This window comes from Miniopterus schreibersii (genome assembly GCF_964146895.1).
Source record: "Miniopterus schreibersii genome assembly, chromosome: 1".
Lineage (NCBI taxonomy): Eukaryota > Metazoa > Chordata > Mammalia > Chiroptera > Miniopteridae > Miniopterus > Miniopterus schreibersii.
This window is the reverse complement of record NC_138101.1, coordinates 1,257,548-1,283,674: the sequence shown is the minus strand read 5'-3', so window position 1 is coordinate 1,283,674 and position 26,127 is coordinate 1,257,548. Positions and strand designations below refer to the sequence as shown.

At 57.8% G+C, this 26,127-nt stretch overlaps 1 protein-coding gene across 7 annotated transcripts in view; it reads right to left on the bottom strand.

The window, feature by feature from the left end:
- Positions 1-9,176: 9,176 nt before the first annotated feature.
- SH3BP2 (SH3 domain binding protein 2) overlaps positions 9,177-26,127 on the bottom strand; it is a 32,364-nt gene continuing 15,413 nt past the window's right edge. For 4 of the 7 annotated variants that reach the window (XM_081146395.1, XM_081146394.1, XM_081146396.1 and 1 more), the window contains 12 exons: positions 20,451-20,590; positions 19,099-19,201; positions 17,662-17,779; positions 17,305-17,375; positions 16,205-16,293; positions 15,874-15,942; positions 13,499-14,132; positions 11,623-11,746; positions 11,338-11,393; positions 10,911-10,992; positions 10,158-10,217; positions 9,177-9,750 (listed from right to left, as the gene is read on the bottom strand). In XM_081146395.1, the coding sequence (XP_081002521.1) occupies positions 9,613-9,750; positions 10,158-10,217; positions 10,911-10,992; positions 11,338-11,393; positions 11,623-11,746; positions 13,499-14,132; positions 15,874-15,942; positions 16,205-16,293; positions 17,305-17,375; positions 17,662-17,779; positions 19,099-19,201; positions 20,451-20,586 (1,680 nt within the window). In that variant the 5' untranslated portion in view covers positions 20,587-20,590 and the 3' untranslated portion in view covers positions 9,177-9,612. Of the gene's footprint in view, positions 9,751-10,157; positions 10,218-10,910; positions 10,993-11,337; positions 11,394-11,622; positions 11,747-13,498; positions 14,133-15,873; positions 15,943-16,204; positions 16,294-17,304; positions 17,376-17,661; positions 17,780-19,098; positions 19,202-20,450; positions 20,591-22,996; positions 23,020-23,145; positions 23,239-23,266; positions 23,284-26,127 lie in introns of those variants that run through there. The other 3 variants (XM_081146397.1, XM_081146392.1, XM_081146398.1) reach the window with 3 other exon arrangements.

The following is a 26,127-nucleotide window of genomic DNA, read 5'->3' as shown; positions in this document are numbered from 1 at the left end:
GAAAAATACACTGGAGGGGGCTCCCTGCTGGCGGGTCACAGCCGGGGACGGAGGCTGCGGCCCTCCCCGCCCTGACCCTCCTCTAGAGACACGGGTTTGTTTCAAGTGCCAGCTCTGCCCTGCGTGGCCTTGTGTCCTCTGGGTCTCCCCTCCAGAGACCAGTCTCAGGGGAGCCCCTTGGCCCCAGGCCGCAGGCCTTTTCTTCCCTGGGGCCCCGTCCGATTGCCCCATTCTTCCTGGGGTGCAGGAAGCTCCTCCTTGACCAGCAGGGGGCGCCCATGCAATGTGACCCAGGGTAGGGGGTGGCGACAGGGAGCAACCTCGGACTTGTTTTATGAGGTCTCTTCTGGTTCTAAAAAGACCCTTTTATAATAAAAAGTCTCTAATTCTAATAACAGAAGGTATGGAGGTTCACTGCACTCTTTCTGATCAACTGCAGGAGAAGTAAAACCATGTCAGTCCTGGGCTTAGGGAAGATTCCCCGGGGGTGTCTGGGGCTCTTTTCCCCAGCTCAGGAATGGACCCTATCTCTGAGCACGTCAGGATCTGGGCACCCCGCAGTAACTGTTAGAGGCCATGAGGGTGGTGGGGAGCTAGGCAGGGGCCAGGGTCTGGGCTCAGGAGGAAGGAGAGCACATGGCAGTGATAGGGGCACTTATATTTTCCAAAGACTGAGCACCTGAATTAATCTGAAATATCAGTCTATTACTTATAAAGTTGTAGAACACATATACGTACGTAAGCAGGGATTTAAGTTTTTTTCCCCCTTAGGCTTCCTTCTCCTAGGCCTTTGCACCCTGCACTCCCTCCGCGTGGTCCCAGAATGAAGCAATTGAGGAGGCGCAGCTGTGAACAATGGGTTAAGCTATCACCTTCTGGAGACCAAGAAGCATGGCCTTGCCAACCTAACAATGAGTCACCTTCTGGAGACATTGCCAGGTGACCAAGATCAAAAGAATGACTTCCATTCCCAGCCCCAGTTTGCCCCATAGAACCGGATTGCTCAGGCCACTCCTGAAGACAGGTTTTGGATGCTCGTAGGCTCCCTGTCGTCTTGGTTGGCCGGCCTTCTTAATAAAGGCCTTATGTTATTCAACCCTGCTTCCGTTGAGTTGAATACAGCGACAGGCAGCCCAAGCCCCACCGGGGTTTCCCAGTAACACATTTTGGCGACTCCACCGGGACCCTCCTCTGAGCCCTAAGGTAAACCCCTTCAGGGACTGCCAAAGGACCCTGGGTGGTTGCCTGGGCTTGGGAGACATGCAAGCGCCTGCAGGAACGCCCTAGCAGCGGCTGAGTTATTTAACACGGGGACTTTCCTTACGTGCTTGCGAGCTTTCCCAGTCACCTTCACTGTTGGTTGAATGGGTTCTGTTTGCGTGCCTGTTCCAACTTGATCTGTAAGTCCTGGGCATTGCGAGCCAGGCTGGCGTATTTAAGGTAGCTTCTGTCTCTGTTTCTGTTATTTGTGGGTGTTGTATAACTCGAAAAGCATGGGAAATGCACTGGCAACCCCACCTGGCAGGCTGCTGGGCCGCATTCTGGTCAACTTATGCTTCTGTAACCCTGTAAGGAGGGGCATCTGTTGTCTGTAGTCTGTTGACCGTTGCCCCCCATCTGGGGTGAGCTTGGCCAGCGCCTGGTTGCAGGCGGCCTCTCACGGTCCCTGCCTGGTCTCTGAGCCCCAGCCTGATCAGCTTAGGGTGGAGACTTAGACCTGTGTGGTGCAGGGCATTCGGTCTGGTGTTCTGTCTGGCTGTGCTCAATAAGCCGCAAGTGGTTGTCTGTCTGTTGAATGTCGTCTGTCTGTTGTGCACATTTGTAAACATTGTATATTAGGGTAGTTTTGCCTTGCATGACTTTGCCTGTAATCTTGCTTAGAATTTGTTTACAGATGGGATCATATCCCACTTTGCTGGGGTCCCCAGCTGCTTGTGGCGGGCTGAACCCAGGGGGAGGGGGATCACAGGAATGTGCTGCCCTGCTCTCCTCTCAAGGCATCAGCCACATGAAATGCTTAACTAGTGACAGTTCTGTCTGTCTGCAATGTGAATTTGTTTGTAGGTGTTCTTTGCTTGCTTTTGTCTTTTTAGGGGTTTAGCCTGCTCTTCGCTGTGTATGAACACTGGGAATCCTGCCTGCTGTCTGGGCTTTGAGCCGCTTAGACGGAAGGTGTTTTGCTGCGCTGGGATCCTGAGAGATAAAGATGCTGAGGCTCCTGTCCCAGCCCCTCCTTTTGAGAGCACTCTCATTTACTTTAGGAGTTTTGTTTCTGTTGTAAAGTAGGGTAAGAGCTCTTCTTATGTACATGATTTCATAGTACTATATTCTACTCAGAAAGAAAAATATGGGAAATAAATCTTTTTAAACCCCCTAAGTTTTCTCCCAGAAGGGCCAGAGCTGTCAAAATGCCCTCAGGCAGAGAGGGCCACACCCACTCTGTAAAGAAGAAAAAAAAGGTATTTTCACTTAAAGGCGGCCTGAGGCCCGGGAATTACAAAATTTGACAAGAAAATGCCTTGGGAAATAATAATTGGCTTAAAAATCTCAAGGTTGTTGAGACATAACAAATTAGATATAACTAAAATGAAGTGTTTTTATAAGGCTTTTCGGTAATAATTATTTATATATATAAAGTTTTATGTATTTTTTGTTTTTGTTTTTGTTTTCCCAAAGTCTTTGGTAACTTAAGACTGGAGTTTTGCTAGGTTAAAAATAAAAATTATTAAATATCGAGGTATTTTGAAATAACAGGATACTGAAGTGTTAGTCTGAGTTGCCTACTCTTGGCTTCTTATTACTTATTAGAGGATGGATTTGAATCTGTTAATGACTATGTCTTGCATTTTATTTGAAATATATCTTTAAAAAATGTGAATGTATTGCTAACCTGAGAAATATTAATTAGTTACATGCCACCTAAATATTAAGATTTCTAAGAGTTAAGAATTCTAACTAGTTAGAAAGAAACTGTATGGTTTTGGTAAAAGAAGGCATGAGTCATGGAGGTGCATTTTGATGGGAGAAAGTGAGTTGCTCTAAAGCTGGTTGTTTCTGAATAGGTAAGAAGGTTGGTGCAAGTTGTAGAAGGGTTATAAAGAGAAATCTTAAAAGAAAATTCTAGGTAATCTGAATAATAAATTTAATTCGATAAATGAATCGAAGGTGAACTAAGCTTGGCTGGCGTGGCTCAGCGGTTGAGCATCGACCATCGGGGTTCGGTTCCCGGTCAGGGCACATGCCCGGGCTGCGGGCTAGATCCCCAGTCAGGGGCATGCAGGAGGCGGCTGATCAATGACTCTCTCATCATTGATGTTTCTCTCTCTCTCCCTCTCCCTTCCTCTCTGTGAAATCAATAAAGATATATATTTTAAATTTTTTAAATTAAAAAAAAGTAAAGTGAACTAATACAGAATTTTTTTTTTCCTTTCTAGCCTGTTAAAAGGGAAAAAGTCTTTCCTGTATTTGCCTAGGATGCAGAAGTTTTATAAATTATTAAAGTGGTTATATATTATATTAATCAGGTACTTGATTACTTTTAAAAAAAAAGGCATCTTCTTAATCATAGGAACTGAAGTTTTACTAGCCTATGTTTGTATTTACTTTAACACTGTTTCGTAATAATGATATATGATCTTTTGGTCAAAAAAGTTTGACCACCTTCCCAGGGCTTGAATTTTAAGAAACTTTTTCTTGACCCAGAATTGGCTTTAGGCCACACCGATAGGCCCGGGAATGCCTCAAGGACTTTGTTTTCTCTCCTTATGAAGGAGAAGCTTATACTTAAGATACGTAGGAGGCTTTGTCAAGTAAAGAAATAATAACTATATTCTATTTATATATACGTTATTAAAATAGATGTAAAAGCTCCAGGAGTCTATACATTCTAACATACTTTCACTCTAATTGTCATTCTGGAATATTACATTTTGCAGGACAGGATTCCATGTCAATTGCATTATAATCAAATCCATAACTGTGTCTTTTTAAATTTCTTTTTGTTATATAGAGACAGTCGCTGTTTTGTTGAAATGCATTTGCAGAAATGTCACTTCTTCTGAGGCATCCATGAAAAGGACTTTGACTTATTTTAAATTACATATCCTGAGAATAAATTTTCAGGTCATCCCCTTCAAAGTGGGTGAGAATTATTAGAACTCTATAGAGTGTCTGCGTTTTTAGAAGTACTGGCAAGAAAAATCAGGAGAAACAAAAATTGATTATGGGACTGAATGAACTGAAAATAATTGTAGTTCTTGTAACTTTTGCTAAAAGTATGTCTGATTTCTAACCTGTTTTTCAGACATAAGGAAACTTGTTTCTTTCCTTAAAGCAATAAGGTAAATTATACTTTTCTCACTACCTGATCCCTCCAAAACTTGGCAATTTCTTAATGATTGAGTCATGGCAATACGTTTCTTTGCATTAATTCAGTAAGACCAGTTTTCAATTGTGGTTTTATTAACCGAGACTTGGGCTGGAATGTCGCGTCTGAGAGAGACATGCCTGGACTCTGGATGTCACAAGAAAGCCTCACGAAAACGAAAAGGCTAACTCTGAAGCTAATAAGAGCACCTTGGAGAAAGCCTGAAACTTTGCTTGGTCTCATGGTTCATGGCAGTCGTTCCTGGTAAGGGACAAAGGTTGCTTTCCTGGGAAATGGCAAGGAAAGAACCTCAAGACATTTTGGGGACCTCAAGAACTTGAGGAACTCACCCAAGTCTATAGGTCTTGCGGGCAAAACCTGATGGCAACGAGGTAGCTCGGCTTCTTTGCCCTGAGGGGCTAATGAAAGCTCCATCATGAGATCCCAGCAAAGCAGGTTTTAAAAACCTCCATGTCCAAGTGCTATTCTTATTGGGTTCATACAAATAACCAGGCCAAACTGAAACTGAACAATATAGTAAAGAGACTGGTCTTAATTTGGCTCTTTAATAAAATGAGGGTGATTTTAGGGGGGGAAATTGTTTCAATAGGGAAACATTACAACTGAAATGTTTTTTGGTTTTTCCTTCCACCAGACCATTTGTCATAATTCCTGTTGTTCTAGCTTTGTCCCAATAATACTAAAATTTATAACAGTCTGTCTCCACCAGGTTACAAGCCCTACTGGTACCCAGGGAAAACCACCTCTAGATACCACTGCTACCTCCTTTGTGCCCAGGCCTCACTCTCCCTCTGACAGAGCAAGGATCGCTTGGCTTTGAGGAAAGCGTCACCCCCTTTCAGCAGGAAGTAGCTATAAGAAGAGACTCTGCGCCCCTCTTCCCTGAAATAATTCAGAGCCAAGATCCTTAAGGGGGGGGTGTAGTAGGCAGTCAGACAGACGCGAGCAGAGCAAGGACAAGGGGCCAGGAACAGAAGGTCATCAAGGTGGAAAGCCCCAGGTGCCTAGCAGGGAACAACTGTAGGGCAGGGTGGGACCTCCCCAACCAGGAGGGCCTGTCTTAGCACATCCCTGGCCATGCAGTTTGGACACCCCTGACCTTTCTTCTGTAGAGATAACATCTAGGCCCCAGGAAAGGTTGAGAGACAAAACTGTCAGGAGACTCATCTGCATTGGGACCAGATGCTATCAATTGCCCTGTTGTTGAAAGGGGCTTGTACTATGTTTTCTATTAAAGTAGCAGGAGGTTCCATAGGAGAGTGTGTATACTTTACAGGGTGTCCAGGAAACTGTTTGTCTTTGAAAAATCAGCAGCAATCGAACTGTTCAAAAGAAAATTCCTGCCTGGCTGGGCATGGCTCAGCGGTTGAGCATCGACCTGGAATCCAGGCGATCTGGGTTCGATTCCCGGTCAGGGCACATGCCCGGGTTGTGGGCTCGATCAATGCCTCTCTCATTATCGATGTTTCTGTCTCTCTCTCTCTCCCTCTCCTTCCCTCTCTCTGAAATCAATGAAGATATATTAAAAAAAAAAAAAAGAAAAGAAAATTCCTCTGTATCTTACGGAAATGGCCATGTTTGCCATCCCCCTGGCTGGTTCCTGCCCTGTGGTTTAACAGCATGTTCTTAGGTACCTATGAATAGTGCTGGGGGCCCTTGCACAATTGGACATTTGACTGTAATATTGCCACAGAAGCCCTGTTCCCACCAGAGGCACCGTGAACTCACACGAGATGAAAACTGTGATGGTGAAGTACATCTGTTTAGTCGGGCTGAATACATCTCTACGGCTGTATTTGCCACTCCAGTGATAGTAGGATTATCAAATGCTAAAGTAACTAATTTGGCTCATACTATGGCAAAAGCTCCAAATTCTACCTCCCAAGCTATAGCGGCTGTGGGTCAGGAACTAGGGTAAGAGAAGCCGTCCTAGAAAATCGAGCCGCCATTGATTACTTATTACTCAGACACAATCCGGGGTGTGAAGATTTTAAGGGTATGTGCTGTTTCAATCTCACTGATAACTCTGAGCTCAGAGAGCAGAAGTTACAGAAAGTCAAGGGGACTTTTTCCCATGTCACACAAAGGGAAGGCTTCTTTACTGAGGAGTTCGCTGGCCTGACCTCTTGGCTGGCATAAACGAAGCCTTCCTCATTTTTTTGCTCGTTACGATGATTTGTCTAATATCTTATTTTAATTATATCTTTATTGATTTCAGAGAGAGGAGAGGAGAGGGAGAGAGAGATAGAAACATCAATGATGAGAGAGTCATTGATCGGCTGCAGCCCGCAACCCGGGCACGTGCCCTGACCGACCGGGAATCGAACCCTGATCGCCTGGATCCTAGGTCGATGCTTAACCGCTGAGCCACGCCCGCCGGGCCTGATGTCTTATTGTATTCAGCGTATGCCTCTCTGTTCTAGCGCATGTCAATTCGTAAGACCTAGAAGGGGTCATCGCCGCCCTGCAGAAGCAAAGACTTCAGCACCACAGCAATAGGACGGATTTAATAAGATGCAGTTTAGTATAAGGTTGATATATATCAGCTAATTTACCTAATCAGAGGGGGAAATGATATGCGCACTTATAATGTCCAAAGATTGAGCACGGAGTTAATCTAAAACATTACTTATAAAACTGTAGAGCACGTATACTTACGTAAGCAGAGATTTAAGTTTTTTTCCCTTAGGCTTCTTTCTCCTAGGCCTTTGCACCCTGCACTCCGATTGGTCCCAGAATGAAGCAATTAAGGAGGTGGCGCAGCTGTGAACAATGGGTTAAGATATCACCTTCTCCAGCTGTGAACAATGGGTTAAGATATCACCTTCTCCAGCTGTGAACAATGGGTTACGATAGCACCTTCTGGAGACCAAGAAGCATGGCCCAGCCGACCTAACAATGAGTCAAGACATCACCTTCTGGAGGTATCACCAGGAGACCAAGATCAAAAGAATGACTTCCATTCCCAGCCTCAGTTGGCCCCATAGACCCCGATCCCTCAGGCCACTGCTGAAGACAGGTTTTGGATGCTCATAGGCTCCCTGTCGTCTTGGTTGGCCAGCCTTCTTAATAAAGGCCTTATGTGATTCAACCCTGCCTCCGTTGAATTGAATACAGCAACAGGCAGCCCAAGCCCCACCGGGGTTTCCTGGTAACAGCAGTAAGTGGCAGAACCCAAACTTGAATTCAAGGCTTGGCCTCAGTTTCTCACCTGTAGAATGAACTAATAACAGCTGCTTCTCTAAGCAAACTGTCAAGTGCCCAGCTCAGCACCTCGAGCACAGGAAGTGCTCACTACGTGATATGCACCCTGAAAGAGGAACAGAACATTCATGGCAGGCCTCAGGAGGGAGTGGGAACCCTCTGGTCCCCGCTTCATGCTGGAGAACCATGCCTGGGACCCGATGCACCACTCCCAACGCGCACACTCCTGCAGTTAAGGCCCTGGGCCCAGGGGCCGTTCACAAAGAGGCAGGCCCAGGCCCTGGAGTGGGCCTTGGGCAGCCACAGGCCTCATCTGTCCAGGCAGCTATTAGAACCTATCACGAGGCTCTTGGCCCCAGAACCTCTAAACCTTCCAGCTCAGGAGTCTTCATGCTTCATCCACTGAATTGTCTCCAAAGTGGCTGCATGTTAGCTAGAGGCCACAGCGTCCTGCGTCCTGACTCGCATCACCAGCACGGAGGACCCCAGGCACCGGTTGGAAATTGTTCTCTGATCTAAGTCCCCATTTAAAAAATTTACACAAAGGGAAACTGCAGCCACAGTGGGAGATGAGGTACCTCACTGGGTTCCCCAAACGCGTGCAGGGCAGAGGGCAGAGAACTGCAAGTGCAAGCACGAGGATTACTGGGGTTTGAGGTGGGGCAGGGCACCGGAAGATCCTGGTGCCCCAGTGCCCCAGTGCCCCAGACTTGAGGGTGACTGCACCAAGCCTTGCCCCTGGCAGGCTTTAGAGGAAATGTCTGCAGACAGTGAGGTCACTCAGTTCCTGGAAGCAGATGGCCATCGTCCCCACTGCTCCCCACAGCATCCCAGGGACGCAGGCTTCCACATCAGCTGACCAGCTTCACCTCCTCCCCTTCTCCGGCAAACCACCCCACCCCAGAACATGTCCAGGGAGGGGAGAGAAGTCCAACAAAGGGCCTTCTCCAGGGGACAGTGGGCACAAGTACTGTCCCGGGTTTGGGTTTTACACACCAAATTCCCTTCCCCAACTTAAAGTGCAGCGAGGATTAGGTGACCCTGGGTCCCTACCAGCCCTGACCTCCAGTTGAGCCGTTTCACACACAATAAATAGACCCAGCCCGGATGGCCGCATCAGGGAGAGGGGCCTGCTGGAATTCCATGGCAGGAAGGGACCACTCTTCCTGCCCGTCCGTAGCGGTCACTTCCTCTAAGAAGTCCTCCTGGAACCCAAGCTGGATTCTAAGCTTGAAGGCCTTGCACCCCACTACTCTAGAGAGCCTGCGTCATGGGCACCTCCTGCCCAGCAGTCTCCCAGAAACGGTTAATCTCGCGAAGGATCCAACAGAAAATGTGGGGCCTTTAAGCTCTGCAGCCTCCCTGCCCTGGACCTGACTGGTGGCAGCAGAGCCTGGCACGTGGGAGTGTGGGCTCTAAGTTCGGACTGCTCGAGCTTGCGTCCTGTTCTAACACAAGCTGTGTGCCTGAGCAAGTCATTCAGCAACCTGTGCCCCAGGAAGACGGGGAGACCACTTGGACGTAGGTGTGGGTCCTCAATAAGGCCAGTCACCCCCTCCTTCCCAATGAAGCCCGGGCGCCAAGGCAAAGGTCATCTGTCCTTTATTGTGCAACAAAGGCCCCTGCTGGAGCCTGAGTCTTAGCGTTCCTGGGGGGGCCTGGGGCCAGCCCCTACCCCCACCCCAAATGCCCAAGCCCTGCCCAGCCTCCAGCCCAGTGCAGGGTGGGTGTGCTGGGAGGCGGCAGGCCAGAATTCCTGTCCATGAAGTTCAGGCAGGGCTTGGTCCTGGGACCCTGGGCTCCCCGAGAGGGACAGGAGAGCCCTCAGCCCTCTGGAGCCTGGGGCCTGGCCTAGCCCCAAGGACCCAGCCTGCTGGGTGCGGCCTGGCCTGGCAGATTCCACAAGCTGTCTGTTGGGAAGGCCTCAGTTAAGAGCTCCTCCTCCCATGCAGGTCAGTGTCATCTGCATGGCCTGAGGTGGTGGCCCGTGGTCGCCTCTGCCCCGCAGCTCCGTGCAGGCGTCACCTGGGCCCCGTGTAGCCGTAGGGGTGCTGCAGCAGCAGGCTCTGGTGGCCGGGCAGGACATGGGTGTGGTAGTGCTCTACCAGGCTGCCCACGTTCACAAACAGGACCTCGCCCTCCAGGTAGAACTTAGAGTCCTGGGGGTTAAGAAGGGCAAGGTCAGGCAGTGCAGGGCCAGCCTTCCCCTCTGCAAAACGGGGTGGTCAGCAATAACAGGCCTGCCCCTGCTGCCCGGTGTTCCCTCTGTGCCTGCCTCCAAGTTCACACCTCACCCCCCGCTTCACCCAGGGGATGCAGGTCAGGTCTGTAGAGAAGTCTGGGATCAAGAGCTGGTCACCCAGCCCCTCTAGGCTCAGCTGAGGACACAGCTAGGCCAGGGAGGGGGGAGGTTGAGGCAGTGGGGCAGGGATGGTGCACAGAGGTGCCAGTCTGAGCTGATCCACTGCCTACCCTCTATGGGGAGGCTGTCCTGTCCCCAGCCATGCCCCAGGCCAGGGTCCCCATCCCACTCAGGGACGTTGGGTGGCAGGGGCAATCTGCTCACCTTCTCGAAGATGCGGTAGTTCCTCACTTTGCTGGAGGTTCCATCCCACACAACCAAAACCTGTGGGGAGAAAAGCCAGCAGTGGCTGAGGGCAGGCGGAGAACAGCTCTGACCCAGGGAGCTGGGCACGGGGACCCAGAGGGTAAACAGCATCCTGGCTGGGTCCTGTTGGCCCTCCGGGGTGAGGGGAGGCATCGCCCTGCACGTGGACAGCAGGGTGGAGGACAGCCCTTTGCCCCAGGGCTCCTGCTCTCAGATGGCCTCTGATGAGATTTGAGGGTACCTGGTCCACTCTAGGACCATTTCTGATACACATGGGGAAACTGAGGCTCAGTGAAGTTATACAAGTCACCCTTGGAGGAGCAGAGGCAAGCGGGCAGATGACCTGCCATTCCCCCTGCCCCAACGCCTGCATTCCGCCTTGGAGTGCAGGAACCCCCACCCCCATCAGAGACTGGGCCCCAGCCTCTCTTTCCCGTCTCCTGCTAGTGCTAGGGGGGTGGCCCCCATTGCCCTCAGTCTGCAGATGGTATTTAATTCCTTGGAATAAATGCCAGGCAGAGACCCCAAGGGTAGCACTCGGTAGATGTGGCAAATAAGAGGCTGCACGGGAAAGTAAATGTATAAATGGTAAAGTCCTGCGCTTGCCTGTGGGCCTGGTGCGCGGAGGGCCAGGAGAGTCCAGCACAGGCAGCCACCCCCAGGGCCTGTGCTTGGCAGGGTGGCCTCCAGGGCAGCCTCCTTGGCACTCACCTTCCCGGACTTGGTGGAGGAGTTGCGGATGCAGTAGAGTCCATCCTGGGGCTCTCCCCGGGGGCTCGTGGCTTTGAACAGCCTAAAAATGAAGTCAGCAGGTGAATCCTCCTCTCAGGGACCCTCCAGCCTGTCCCCAGAGTGGCATCTGTCCTCTCACTATCCTGCAGCTCAGGCGCTGTGACCAGTGGGTGCCGAAAGCCGTGGGTGCAGAGCGGGCCGGCCCACGCAGAGTCTGGGCCGCACCCAGAGTGACAGCCGGCAGCGGGCCTGAGCTGATGGCACCTGTTGTTTCGCCATGTTTCTGGCTACACGTACTTGCGCCGGCATCGACCCAGCACCCAGGTGAGTGAGGGGAACAGAAAAGCAGAAAAACCTCGTGTTTACACAAAGGCGGCTTTGGAGAAAGCAGGGCTCCTGCACTCACCTCTCCACCTCGTAGGACTCCGTGGTGTTGACATAGACGGAGCTGGGCAGCGGCACCTGGAGAGAGGTCAGCGCGGTCAGCCGCGAGGGCCGAGCGGGGCTCGTGGCCAGCACTCCCCCGAGCCGCCAGCCCGCACCGAGGTCCAGGCTCCGCGCTGTGTTCTGTCCCCTCAACCCCAGGGTCCTGGGGGCTCCTGGCTCAAGAGGCCAGCGCAGGTCGCCCTGCCCGCAGCTCCCCAGCGGCCGCCCGCCTGCGGCTGGGCTCTGGGCGCTCCAGCCCCCCTACCTTCTCATAGTCTTCATCTGAGTCCTTGCCACCAGCGTCGGCCTGCGGCGTGTCGGGCTGGGAGGGGAGACGGGGCCTTTCGAAGGAGAAGCTCCTAAAACTCTGCCCATCAGGAGGTGATCGCCTGGAAGGGGAGCAAGGAGATGCCTGTGTCACACAGGGCAGTGCCCCGTTCCCCTCGACACACCAGCCCTGCGCTCTCTGAGTGATGCACCAGGCTCAGCCTCGGAACCCACGGGTCTGGCTGCTGCAGCCTGCGGCTGGGAAAGGCCCTGGGAGAGGTCTGTGCTGACCAGCCTCAGGTGGCAGGGATCACCTGGGACCTAGAAGCCTGAGCTGGGGCCAGGGCTGACAATGGGAGCCTGAGCTCCGGTGCTGTCAAGTGCCCTGGGCGCTGTGGGAGAAGACCCAGGCTGGAGGCATCTCAGCCCCAGCTCTGCCACTGACCGGCTTTGTGACCCCTCCCAGAGCCACGGCGTGGATAGATATAAAAGGGGCTGAGCCCAAGGGACATGCCCCACACGAGAGCCCAGGTGGTCGCAGGGAGAATTAAAGGAGACAACCCAGGATGGGCTGTTGGACTGTGGGTGAGACTGTGCTGTGGACCATTGATCCTGGGCTTGGCACAGTGACAGCCTAACACCACTGTGGCCCTTGTGAAACAGGTGAGAGCATGGCAAGGGGTCCTCCCAGGCACCTCCCACAGGCAGCAGGGCAAATAAGAGCCCTGGGGAGCCCTGGCCGGATGGAGCATCAACCCATACACCACAAAGTCACAGGTTCGATTCCCGGTCAGGGTACAGCAGGTTCAGGAGGCAAACGATTAATGTTTCTCTCTCTTTCTCTCCCCCTCTCCCTTCCTCTCTAAAATCAATTACAAATAATAAAAATCAATAAACATATTCTTGCCCGGCTGGCGCGGCTCAGTGGTTGAGCATCAATCTATGAACCAGGAGATCAAGGTTCAATTCTGGGTCAGGGCACATGCCCAGGCTGCAGGCTAGATCCCCGGTTGGGGGCATGCAGGAGGCAGCCGATCAATGAAACACATCATTGATGTTTCTCTCTCTCTCTCTCTCTCTCCCTCTTCTCTCTGAAATCAATAATAAAAATATATAAACAAACATAGCTTCAGGTGAGAATTAAAAAAATAAATCCTGGGGAGAAGGGTGCTGGGTTGAGGTTGAGGGTGTCCCAGAGCCCCAGCTAATGCACGCACTCGAGACCCACCCCTCTGGCTTCCAGGACCTTCACTGCCTGGGTATCTCTGACCACAGGCCGCTGACACTGGAAGTGGGGACACTGGTCTCCTGGTGCTGCCCAGCAATGAAGCAGAAAGCATTTGGAGCAGACCTCAGGGTGAGTCACAGTCATGTTCCACATTCCAAAAGTTGCCCGTAGGGAAAGGCACAAAGGCAGCCTTGGTGGCTCCAGAGCCAGGAACACACCCAGAGCCCCAGGCAGGGTCCAAAAAGGTTCACAGCTGAGCTCCTGTCCTCACAAGGCCTCTCCCAGGGCAGGCAAGCAGCCGTGCAGGCCCCTCCTCGACCCCAAAGGCCCTTGCTTGGCACAGCAGGAGCTCTGAAAGCCTTGTGTCCCCAGAATCTACCCCCTTGCCCACTGCCCCCTGAGGCAGCCATGGGCTCCAGGCTCAGCACCCCCTGGGCTGGATATCCCTCGAGGGCAAGGTTGGACACCCCTTGGACCCTGGATTAGGTACAGAGACCGCCACTTGGCCTAGGCAGAGCCTTTCTACTCAGTGTAGGGCTGACTGCCACCCACCGTGGGTGGTGCCAGGGGTAGGGGAGCCAGGGTGTCATGGGAGAACTGGCCAGATTGGGAGGGGTCCCAGCGGCAACAGCGCCTGCAGACTCACTGGAGGTGAGGGAGGGGCGGCTTCTCTGGCCTGGGCAGGACCACAGGCCGGGCTGGGGCCTCCGGCACTGGCAGCTTCAACACAGGAGGCCTGGGGGCCACAGGAGGCACAAAGAGTCCCGGCCTGGCTGTCTCCCTCGGGGGTGCCTCTCCAACCACCTTCAGGAACTTGGGCTTGCTGGCTGGCACAGGTGGGGGCTCAGGCATGGGTGGTCCCCGGGGGGACAGGTGGAAGGACTTGAGTTTATCACAGTTCCTGGAGGAGGCCGTGGCCATGCCGGCAGAGCTGACTCCGTGGCTGGGGATCCGGGACTCTGGGCCAGGGCTGGTGCTCTCAGAGAAGCAAGGGGCCTTCCGGAGGTTGGGCAGGTTCCCCACTGGGGGGTCACTTGCTCTTCGGGACACAGCAGGCACCCTGAGGGCAGGCTCCACCCACCTCGGGCCTAGCAGGTCCCTCCTGGAGTCCTCAGGAGCCAGGCCAGCATCAGGGAGGCCACGCTTAGGGAGTGGGGGTGGCAGCAGAGGGCCCGGGCCCTTGGAGGTAAAGGAGTGGGCCCGGGGCATGTCGGAGAAGGCTGGTTTCCTGGGTGTGGGCACGGGAGGTGGGGGGTAGGCTGGTGGGTGCGTCAGGATATCTGCAGAGCAAAGACACCAAGTTGGTGAGCAAGTGTCACCTACTGGAGGCGGGGCCAGCACCACCTCTGCTGGTAACAGATGGCGGGGGGGGGGGGGGGGGGCTGGCAGGTGGATGTGCACCCTCCCCCAAACCTCTCCCCCCCACCCCCCACTCAGCATTTCCAAAGCAGCCTTCCTCCCGGGGTCTCGACCCAACCCATGCCACCTGGCCCACCCCATCCATCCTGCACACGGCAGCCTGAGTGAGCTTCCTGAAACCTCGATGTCCCACCAGGGGCATCGGGTGCCAGAGGGGAGGAGAGAGGGAGGAAGCAATGGGGACTCGAGGAGCTGGCCTCAGCAGGGGGCTGGAATTCTCACTGGCGGAGGTGAGGAGGGTGTGGGAACAGGTTGGAAGGAAGATGAAGGGAGTGTTTGCTCTGACAAGTTTAAGGTGCTATCAGATGCCCAGGGGACATCGTCGATGGAGTCAACAGCCCATCGATGACACAGGCTGTGGCCCAGGTGTGACCGGAGGAGCACACCAGGCCCGAGCCCTGGGTGGCCCTCAGTCGTGGGGATGGGTACTGAAGGACTGGCCCAGGGCTGACGGTGAGGTGGGAGGGGACCCAGAAGGTAAAGCACCTGGTGCTGAGTGAGACGAGTGGGGGGCAGGGAGGGAGGCACCCGGCCTGCTGCTGACGGCTGCCCTGGGAAACGGGGCCACTGGGAACCCTAATGAGAGATTTCTCAGGAGAGGAGAGGGAGAGGCTGACTGGAGCAATGATCCAGAGGCGGGGAGGGAGGAAGCCCAAAGGAGGGGGCCCGGGTTGAGCAGACAGGATTGCAGGAGCCCAGGGCCCCAGGCTCCCAGCTGGGAACAGGAGGGAGGGCCGTGTGCTCAGCTCCAGCACCCTGGGCTGCAGCTCAGGGGTGGGACAGACCAGGGCTGGGTCACAGGCCAGAGATAGGAGAGGGCGGAGCCTGCGAGGTAGGGGCTCTGTGCTGGGCGCAGTAGAGGCCTATGGCTCAGTAGGGGCCTATGGCTCGAGGTGCTGACGGGCTGAAGGCCTGTGGGAGCTGAGGCCCCAGAGGGAGGGAGCCAAGAGGAGGGGAGGGAGCCAGCATGAGGGGAGGGGGCTGGACCCGGGCGCACGTGAGGGGAAGTGGAGCTGAGAGGGCACAGGGGTGAGGGCTGAAGTGGGCAGAGGGCAAGGACATTGGAGAGGAGGCCAAGCAGGAAGGCCAGGGAGCGGAAGGCTGTCCCACGTCCTCGGGGAAAATGGGATCAACAGAATGAGAGAAGCTCAGGGTGGGGGCAGGGTCTGAGGGGGGTGGAAGGAAGGAGAGACAGGGACAGACAGTAAGGATAGGCAGGGAAAGACAGGGACAGGGGGCAGAACAGGGCACAGTCCTGCCCCACTCAGCCCTGTAGCTCCCAATGACACTCGCGTGTGATGCCTGTGTCCCTTGCTCGGCCATGTGCAGGAGGTGGGGTGGGAGTGGCCTGTGACTGGCCGACAGAGCTCCAAGGAGAGCTGTCAGCCGCAGGGAGTGGGCCTGCTCTGGACCCGCCTGGCTTAGCACCCCAAGTGTGCCCCACCCTGAGGAGCAGGGAGCAGAGCAGCCAGTGAGCGCCTCTTCTGCTCTGTTCCTCTGACACTCCGTCAACAGGTAAACTGAGTCCCAGGGTGGAGCCAGTCAGGCCCCAGCCCCTGCTCTCTGCCCCAAGCCCCCCAAGCCCACCCGCTGGCCACTTACCCTCAGGCTTCCCGGGCTCGGGGGAGTCAGGCTCCAAGTACGAGTCATCTTCATCGTCATGTTCATAGTCTGTGGGCAGAAGGGGGGTCAGACCAGGGAGGCCCAGGACCGTGGCACCAAGGTGAGGGGGTGGGGCTTCGGAGCACTGCCGAGTCTGGGAGGCCTAGGGCCCGGACGAGGGCAAGTGGGGCAGGCGCTGGGGAAGCCACAGGGACAGAGCAGGCAGGCAGCCAAGTCAGCCCCCCCAGGGAAGCAGCCCAGAGGATGGTCGGGTCGGGGCCAGGGGCCAGGGTGCAGAGGTGGTGGTGGGGCAGGCCGAGAGGCGCCTCACCTTCACTGTCCGTGGGGTATGGAGAGAGGCTGATGTCCACGGGCCGCTCAATTGCACCATAGAAACTGTCCGTGTCCGAGCTGGAGTCACTGAGTTTCGGGGAGGGGAGGGGGCAGGGCAGTGAGCGCAGGCCAGCGTTACCTCTGCACTCACACAGACGGACACACCGCACGTGCACAGACGCTCGGACAGACACGACAAACGTAGGCATGGACTCACACCACACACTGTTGTGGACATGTGCGCAGAAAACCACGAGGACACACACAGACCTAGAAGTACAGGTGAACACAAAGAGGACAGACAGTCACACAGGCACTGAGACACACAGACATGCTCCACGGGACGGTTCAAGGACCAACACGGGAACTGGAGGCGGTGGTGCCTTGTCCCTCCCCCGCCGCGGTTCCTGCCACAAGTGTGGCCTCGCTGGCCAGATCCCCCCCCTGCTCCTGCCTTGGGGGCTTAGTCATCTCTAGGCCGGGCCTAGTGTAGGGCAGAACCCAGTGCAGGACACCGGCTGGGACTGAGGGCCAGCAGCTCCAGGGGTAGGTAGGGACCTGCCACATGGCCTTGGGCATGCCAGGTCCTCTCTGGCCTCAGTGGCCTCATCTATGAGAATAAGATGGTCTCTGTTCCACCCAGAGAGCTCCTGCTGCTGGCTGGGCCACCTCAGGGAGGCCACTGAGGCCCAGATGGACTGAGCCAGTGTCCTGGGGACTCACTCTGGTCTCAGTTCTAAGCCAGGCAGGGTGGACATGGGGGTGGGGGTACCCAAAGCTCTGAGCTGCTGCAAATGCTGGGGCTCCTGGGTGGGCAAGGAAAAGCATGTGATCCCCAAGTAGGAACTACCCACAGGCGGCGCACACACACACTTGGGTACGCACAGACATGCTTACATACTCAGGTGCACATTTACACAGGATTACAGACTTGGGGACACACACACAGGTGCACCCCCAGAACACAGTCCAGCTGACACCACCAGAAACTTTGAGGAGAGGCTTCTGAGCCAAGCTCTTGGGAGCGGGGAGGTGGGTACACATGTGAAGCCAGGGCCCCTAGTGACACCCGCCTGCCGGGCACAGCCCCAGGCCCACCTGGTGTCCAGAGACGGCTCCTTCTTCTCATGGAGGTGGCCGATCTCCCTGCGCAGCAAGGCCATCCAGCTCTGTGGGTCAACCAGGGCCCAGGTGGGCATGGTGCTGCCCGGGCCCCGGCCCTGCACCCCTCCTCCCTTCACTGCCCTGCTGTGCCCACCAAGGTTGGGGGGGGGAGGGACAGACACTACCCTGATTGGCCCTCTTGGGGCTGCAGCCCCCTCAGCCCACTCAGGACTCCTCCTAAGGGCATATTCTGAGTGTGTGGTGCTGGTACCTGGGTGTGAGGACAGGGCACTGAGGGCCAACACCTGCCTAGCTCCCATGGGCTCACCACATCCCCCAGGCCCCAGTCACCTTGCGCTCGTCCTCAGAGGAGGCCGAGAAGAACCAGGTGCGGTGCTTCTTGCTGATGTGGACGATCTTGAAGGGAAAGACATTGTTCGACGTGGTCTCCTCGGCTGCCCGCATCACCCTGAGGGCACAGAACCAGTGGTCACCCCTGGCTCACACCCACAGGGACTGCTCTGTCCCTGGACAGGTCTTGGCACCCAGCGCCGAGCTCCGAAGGACATGGCAGATCTGGATGGTGAGGTGAAGGCCTAGCTGCTCCAGGGAGACAGAAGTGTGGGTGCACGGGTGGGCAGTGGGTGGACAGAGGGATGTTGGGGTCCAGGATGGAGTTCCGAGGGCAGAGGCACGTGAGTGTTACCCTCATTGCCCACCCATGGACACCACCCTCCCACCTCAGGCCCTGCCTGCCTCTCCTGTCCGGAAAACATTCCAAGGAAGTGACTATCTGTGGTCGCCCCTGAAGCCACGACGTGGAGTTTGCAGAGATCACAAAGTCTACTGTGGGGGACCCTGAGGGTTGGACACCTGGGGCAGAAGTGCCCTTCTGGCCCATCAGAGGCAAAGCTGCACCTGCACCCCCACCAGGCCGAGGGTGGTAAGTATGGGGAAGAAAACGTCCCTCCCCAGGTGACCCCACAGTGGCCACAGGGTCCTGGAGCCTCCTCCCTCCTCAGCAGTGCTCCAGCCAGCCTATCACTGGCTGGGGCTTAGGCAAGGCTCCCCCACTGAGCTTTTGGCTGGAGGGTGAGCTGAGGCCTAGAGTCACTCCCTGAGGATCCCAGTCCCACCAGTGAAACCATGGACCCCCCTGGTTCCTCACAGGTGGAGGGGCAGGCCCTTCAGGGGAGGTGGGAGGCACATATAATGCCATAGGTACAGGGCCCTGGTGCCACATCAGCCTGCTGTGCGGGCCCCAGAAGCCGTGGGGTAGATCTGGAGGGCACTAGCGGGCTGCACACACCAGCACCCCACATCCCACCCAGAGGGCGCCGCCTGCCCATTAGCCCAGGAGCCCCCAAGGGCAGGCTCTTGCCCCTTGTTGGACGAATCCAGCCCACAGCACATGAGCTGGCCCCAGCCTGGGAGGCCCCTGGAGCCAGGGTGGCCTGGGACAGGGTCTGAGGCAGGCTGGGCTTGGCCCCTTAGTGGGAGGCTGTGGTGGGTGAGGGGGCAGGGAGGAGGGATGCAGAAGTCACCGGGCAGTAGGCCGAATGGGGACTCTGGAGGGCAGGTTGTCCCAAGCCCGCTGTACCCCCAGCCTCACCCTCAGGCCCTCAGCAAAGGCCGAGGCTAGACTGTAAGGAGGGGTGAGGCTGGGCATGGTGCCAAGGGGTGGGGACCTCAGCCATCTAGGCAGAGTTTGGGAGGGAACAAGGGGGCAGGTGCGGCCAGAGCTCTGCTGGGGGCTGGGGAGCAGCTGGCCGTCGGCCGGGCACTCACCGGTTGTAGCCACTCAGGGAGAAGGCGCCCTGGGGGGAAGCAGAGGTGCTGCTCTTAAAGTAGTAGATGCATCGCCTGTGAATGATGACAAAGCGCAGGGGCCCTGTACACAAGGGGAGAGGGCGGGGGTGAGCGGGGGCCACTGGACCAGGCTCTGAGCCCCGCTGACTGGAAGGTCAGGGAGCCGGGCTCGCATGCTGACCCCTCCCCAGGAATCCAACGTGGGGTCAAATGTGGACACGTTGCTGGGCGTGATGGCCAGCCCCAGGCAGGGGCAGATTTGGGGGCTGGATGTGCGGAGTTCCCACTACCTCCGGGGACAAGGGCTGTGAGGCTGGCTCCAGGAAGGGCAGAGCCAGGGACGGAGGTCCAGGGAGGCCACAGCTGCCTTGCTGGGTGCTGCGGGGCCGCTGGGAGGTTCCCTCTGCCCCAGGCTGGCACAGCGAGGGAGGAGACACAGGAGCCCAGAGCGCTGGCCAACAAGAGCCACCAGCATGGGGCCAATCCCAGGCTGAGCAGTCACACTGAGAACCCCCACCCTCCACTGCCCCATCCCTAGCAGCCCACCCAGGCCTGGGGGCAGGTCAGTGACAGCCTGTCCTTGGAGGCACCCCAGTAGTCCAGGGGGGTTGGAAGGGGAGAGATTAACCAAAGACTCTATATGCATAAATGCATAACCCACGGACACAGACAATAGTGTGGTGAAGGCCTGGGGCAGGGGGTGGGTGTGTGGTAGAAGGGATCAATGCGGAAAAAGGGAATATCTGTAATTCTTTCAACCACAAAGATAAATTAAAAATAAAAAAAAAGACAGCAGACCAGCTGATGCCCACAAAAAAATCGATTGCTCAGCCTGGGGCACCGCAACCAGGTGGCCCACGGCAAAGGCATGGCTGCCTGAGACTGCTCAGAGGGACGGGCAAGACACCAACCTTCAGTGTCCTGACCAGTGGGCATCTCCCAAGCCAGGGGCTCCCTCCCTCTCCCAGCCTACTGTCCTAGGGACAGAGCCCCGCTCTCACGCAGCTCCACAGGTCTCGGCTTGGCATATGGGGTCATTTCGAACCATAGTGACCAACCAACACACTGAACACCTCCCTCCTCGGATAAGGCAAGAGCTCAGCCCCTGACCAGCTGGTCAGCACTGTGCACCAAATAAATGCCTCTCCTATCTCTATGCCACCCAGGGCCCTCTCAATCCTGTGGGCTGAGGAGACCCACCTCAGGGGCCCTAGCAGGTAGAGGCTGCCAGGCAGGGAAGGGAAATCCTGGAGGACACACCATGTGAGGAACCAGAGGCTCAGCTCTGTCCCCCACACCCCCCTTGGTGCTCCCCACCGCAGGGAACTCACATTTGAGCAGCTGCAGCTGGGTACCACCCTTCTTGTGCAGGTAGCCAGCCTTGGCGACGCCCCCAGGCATGGTTAGTAGGTTCTGGGCACCAATGGCCTTCATGGGGACAGGCCAGTGCGTCTCCTCAGCCGCCATGAAGCTGCAATAAAAGAGAAAGTGTCTCAGCCAGGGCTTAACTGGGGAAACGCAACAGGGACACTGCCAAGATCCTAAAGACAGCGTGAAGGTTCACGGCAGCAAGGGGTGAGAAAGTTCCCATCTGAAGCCCTGGGCTTCCAGGTGGATCCCAGGGAGACAGGGCCACCTGGTCCCCTTCGTCAGCCCCTGGTCTATCTGGCCACATACCCGACACCCAAGGACCCTTGGGAGCTGTAATCCTTCATTGTCACTGGTTCACTCAGCACACACTCTCTGAGCTCAAGGCCCCATGGGGGATGAGGTATAGCGGTGAGTGAATTCAGGAAACCACTAGCTAAGTCAGACCTTAGGCCATAACCACCCTGAGTCCAAATGCCAGGTGAGCCTATAACGGCGCCTGCCCTGGATAAGAAATTCAGGGAGGGCTTCCAGAAGGAGGTGACAAGAGTCACAACCTGAAGGAGGAAGTTAACGAGGTGCGGGGGCCGGGACAGGCCCTGGGCACCCTCTTCACCAGCTCTGACTTTCAGCAGGAAGGGACATGGCCCCCAGATACCCCACCTCCACTCCTTCCTGCCCTTAGCCACCTTCTGTCCATCTCTTTCTTTTCTTAAATTTTTTAAAGATTGATTTTAGAAAGAGAGGGAGGAGGGGAGAGAGGCAGAAAGAGAGAAACACCAGTTGGTTGGTCTACCTATTTTTATGCATCACTGCTTGATTTTGTACGTGCCCTGACCAGGGATTGAACCCACAACCTTGGCATATTGGAACGACACTCTAACCAACGGAGCTACCCAGCCAGGGACCGTCCGCCCTTTTCTTAAGGCCCTGACCAGGAAGCAGAAAAGCAGGCAGCCAAGAGCCCCCAGCTCCCGGGTCAGACGACCCAGCTTCCTGTCCTGGCTTGGCCTTCTAGGGAACCCCTAAACCTCAGTTGCTGGGGCTGTAACATGGAAGGACAGCGTGGACGCAGCTTGGCACACAGCACACCCTCATCAGCAGTGGCCACGATGGCCATCCGGTGGGTTGGGTGGTGTCCGCCGTCCCCCCGTCTGCCTGGGGCATCACCCCTGCAGGGACCACACAGTACACCGTCACCAAGTGTTCCGGGCAGTTAGACAGGCAAGAGCAGAACAAGGGGGACAGGCCAGGGGCAGAAACTCACCAGGGCAAATGCCTAGCAAGGGGCAAAACGGGGGAAACCAGAACCTCGCCCCCAGGGTAACCTTTCTTCCACTAGCATATCGGGGGTCATTTGGTCTGGACCCCTTGACCTTTTCGTCCTAAAGATAACATCGAGGCCTCAGTTAGGATTCAGCTCCAGGCCTAGAAAAGCAGCAAAACCCCACACGTGACGCCACGGCTGTCTCAGGACCAGCCACACTAATGACCCCCTGCCCTGGCGCTGACCCTGAAAGGTTGTCACACCTGGAAGGTGGACGACTGTTCCACTGAGACCCTACCTGAGACCTTCCCCAAGAGTCCCCACCTGCGAGAGAGAAATACACTCAGGACAACGGGACGGAGGTGCTGGCTTGCTCGCCTCCCCCCCAGGAGCATGCCGGAGCCATTCCCTTCCCCTTCCTCCCTCTAAGGGACCCCACAATCAGGGGAGCAATGAGCAGCAGCAGCTCATCCAGGGTTAACGGAGGCCCCCTTTTCCCCAACTTTGCAGTGAGCCAAGGCGGCCCAGCCCAGGCTCTGCCGTTGCTTCTAGGCCCTTTCTCACTTCACTGTCCTAAGTATATTTTTGCTGCAGTCAATAAATTCTTGCTCTTTTCTACACTTTGTGTCTTGATTGAAATCTTTCCCACAAGAAGGTAAGAACTGAGGTCTCCTGGTCTGGCGGGTAACACAGGGGCAGGCCCACTGCCTAGGGGTTAACTCAGGCCACAGGACAGTACCTTCCAGGCACGAGTGGGGCCTACACCTTCCCCAGCCTCCTACTCACGCTCCCGCTGCTCCCCCCAAACTGCCAGGCTGTCCCACACGTCTGGCCTCGTTGCTACCCCTCCTCACAGGGAGAACTCCTACTCATCCCTCAAGACCCTGATTCAGAGTTCCCGCTTCTGGGAAGCACCTCAATGCCCAGTCCTGTCTGCGCCTGGCCGCACCCCCGGTTCCTCTGAAAGGCGCCCCCCACCCGGCACTGTCATGTCCGGCCTCCCCCACCCGGGGCCTGGGCCCTCCTGGGACCCCCTGGAGCTGGGGGCGGCTGTGGCCCGCGGTAGAGCCCACAGTGGGGCAGCTAACGACGGCCCCGAGGCCGGGCGCGCTGGGCGCCACCCGCAAAACACCAGAGCCGCTCAGCCTGCGACAGGCAGCGCCCTCCGGGGGTCCCCGCCTCGGCCCGGCGCCCCGCGGCCCCACCCGCACCCCAAGCCCACCCCTCGGGCCGGGGACCTACCCGCGGCCGGAGCTGCGGACAAAGGCGAGGCCGCCACCCCCGCGCCGCCCGCCCGGAGCCCCCGAGCCCCGGAGCCCCCGAGCCCCGGCCGCCCCACGCCCGCCTTTGTTCTCGCAGGAAGCGCTGGCCCGGGTCCGGGCGGTACTCACGGCGTCCAGGCGGCGGGCACGGCTGCCCTCCGGGGGCCGAGGCCCCGCGCGCACCGACACGGCCCCGGCCCGGCCGCCCCCGCCGCCCGCGGCCCCCAGCCCCGCGGCCGCGGCCCCGCACCCGCCATGCCGCCGCCCCGCCCCGCGCCGCCGACTCCTCCCCCGGCTGGGGCGCGATCGCGGGCAGGTGAGGAGCCCCGCCCCCCGCACGCCCCCGCGCCGCCCCTTCCCGCAGGCGGGTGAGACGCCCCCCGCACCGCCCCCGCACCGCCCCTCCCCGCAGGCAGGTGAGACGCCCCCCGCACCGCCCCTCCCCGCAGGCAGGTGGGACGCCCCGCCCCGCCCCCCGCGCCCACAGGCAGGTGAGGAGCCCCGCCCCCCGCCCCGCCCCCGCGCCGCCCCTTCCCGCAGGCAGGTGGGACGCCCCGCCCCGCCCCCCGCGCCCACAGGCAGGTGAGGAGCCCCGCCCCCCGCCCCGCCCCCGCGCCGCCCCTCCCCGCAGGCAGGTGAGGCGCCCGCCCCGCCCCCCGCGCCCACAGGCAGGTGAGGAGCCCCGCCCCCCGCCCCGCCCCCGCGCCGCCCCTCCCCGCAGGCAGGTGGGACGCCCCGCCCCGCCCCCCGCGCCCACAGGCAGGTGAGGAGCCCCGCCCCCCGCCCCGCCCCCGCGCCGCCCCTCCCCGCAGGCAGGTGAGGCGCCCGCCCCGCCCCCCGCGCCCACAGGCAGGTGAGGAGCCCCGCCCCCCGCCCCGCCCCCGCGCCGCCCCTCCCCGCAGGCAGGTGGGACGCCCCGCCCCGCCCCCCGCGCCCACAGGCAGGTGAGGAGCCCCGCCCCCCGCCCCGCCCCCGCGCCGCCCCTCCCCGCAGGCAGGTGAGGCGCCCGCCCCGCCCCCTCCGCGGGTGCACACCCGCGGTTCCCATCTCCGCTCGGTTCCGGCCTCCGGGACCCCCTCAAGCCCCCCTGGACCTGCCGGGTCCCGCCCCGTGGCCTTTCTGACGGCCCCCGCCCCCCGTGCCTCTTGTACCCCCGCTCCAGCCATACCCATGGCTCCTGCTCCCCAAGGGCCCCCCGCACCCTCCGCGGGGCCTGCGTCCCGGGTCCGCCGCCTGTAGTTGCAACAGCACCAGAGCCTCAGGAGTTGGCTCAGATCGGCGCCCGCACCTGCCCTCCGCGGGTCTTGCACAAACGGAAGGGAGGGGCCTCCGGGGCCAGCGTCTCCCCCACACCAAACCCAGGCGGAGGAGAGCGCGCTGCTGACCAGCTGGCCCAGCCCGGGGGCAGCCAGGGAACCCCCAGAGCGCACCCCACGCTCCTGGCGAAAGACTAAAAGCTTCGCCCTAAGACCAGGGACAAGGTGGGGATGGCTGCTCGCCTGCTGCTGCTGTTCAGCGTGGGACCCGAGGTCCCAGCCAGGTCAGTTGGGCAAGAAAAATTGAAAATATCCAGACTGGAAAGGAAGAAGTTCAGCCTCACCGGTTAGATGCCCATGGATACAGAACATGCCAAGGAGCCCACTGAAAATTACTGGAACTGATAAACGCTCAGCGAGGGGGCGGGATTCAGGACCAACACCCAAGACTCAGCATATTTCTATACAGTAGCAAGGAACAATCCGAAAACGAAATAATGTTTAGCTCCAGTGTCCCCTCTTCCGGGCAGTCTTCCCTGAATCCTAGGGGGTCCTGTGTTCCTCCACGGGGCTAGCACGGCCCCTCTGAACACTGACCACAACAGGTTGTCACTGTCCACACCATCCTCACCAGCTCAGGCCCAGCATAGAGAGGGCACCCAGGGAGCCCCGGAGGAGGCACAGAATGTTCCCCCCGCTGGGTGGTGGGGACTGCAGTTGTGTGAAAGGCACAGAGGGCCGAAACAGAGCCCCCGCCCCGGAATCACACCCTCCCCAACCTGTAAGGAGACCTGGCACGTGCGTGCAGGGAGGGGCAGCTGCTGTGAGGACAGATGGAGCTGGAGCTCCTCGCTCCACACCTGGGTGAGGTTGGGCTGGGGGCCCGGAGGTGGGGAGTTGGGGTGGCCCACATCCCCACTCCAGTTCAGCTTGGTGGCCAGGCAAGCACAGGCCTGTGAGGACCCTCATTCTCACCTGGCCCCCGACCCTCCATGGGCATGGTGAGGGCTCTAGGTGGCCGCTGAGTGACCTTGGTGGGGAGGGTGGGTCTTGACAGGGCCAGGCTGTGCTCCACCTTCACCTCCCGGGCATGTCCTCGCTTTGGGGACAGATGCAGACATCTGCAGCCCCTGTCCAAAGGATGGACTGTCCAAAGGGAAGCCCATCCTGACACCCCCACATCCTCCTGCTCTAGTGGGTGAGCTGGGTTGGCTAGCACCCGATGGGAAACCCAGTTCCAGGCCGGGCCAGAGCAGAAAGGGGGAAGTGGTAGCTGAGAGTGAGGGTGGTGGCAGGTCATGGTGGCCATAGTGACCACACAGCTTTTGGGGACTTTCAGCCCAGCTCACAGACTCCAGCTCCATCAGAGCCTGGGAAAGTTGAGGGGAGTTCCCAAGGGGCACCCATAGTCCCGGCCTGCCTTGCCTCCCTGGCTGTCTCTCTCAATGCCCATGGCATCACCCAGCTCCAGTGATAAACTGGTTAAACTCCATTCACCTAAGGTGCCCCCACAGGCCTCCCTGCCAGCTCACCCCAGGAAGCCTCAGTCCCCTTCTTTAGGGGGAGACACCCCAGTGGTGCCCCCTCTCCATGCTGCTCTAGGTGCCTGCTGAGCCACCCCAGCTGGGAGCTGTCAGGGACACTGCTGAAGACCTGGGTTCAAGTCCCACCAGGCCTGTCCTCCACTGAGCTTCTGCTTCCTCCAGCCTAAAGGAGACACGAGAGGACGCTCCTCGGAGTGCCCGGCACCCTGCAGCACAGTGACAAGCCCACCCCCCCAGGGCTGAAGCCACCCAGTGCACTGGCAGCTTCCCAGGCTCGCTGGGCTGCGGGGGCTCTGTTCCTGCACCTTGGG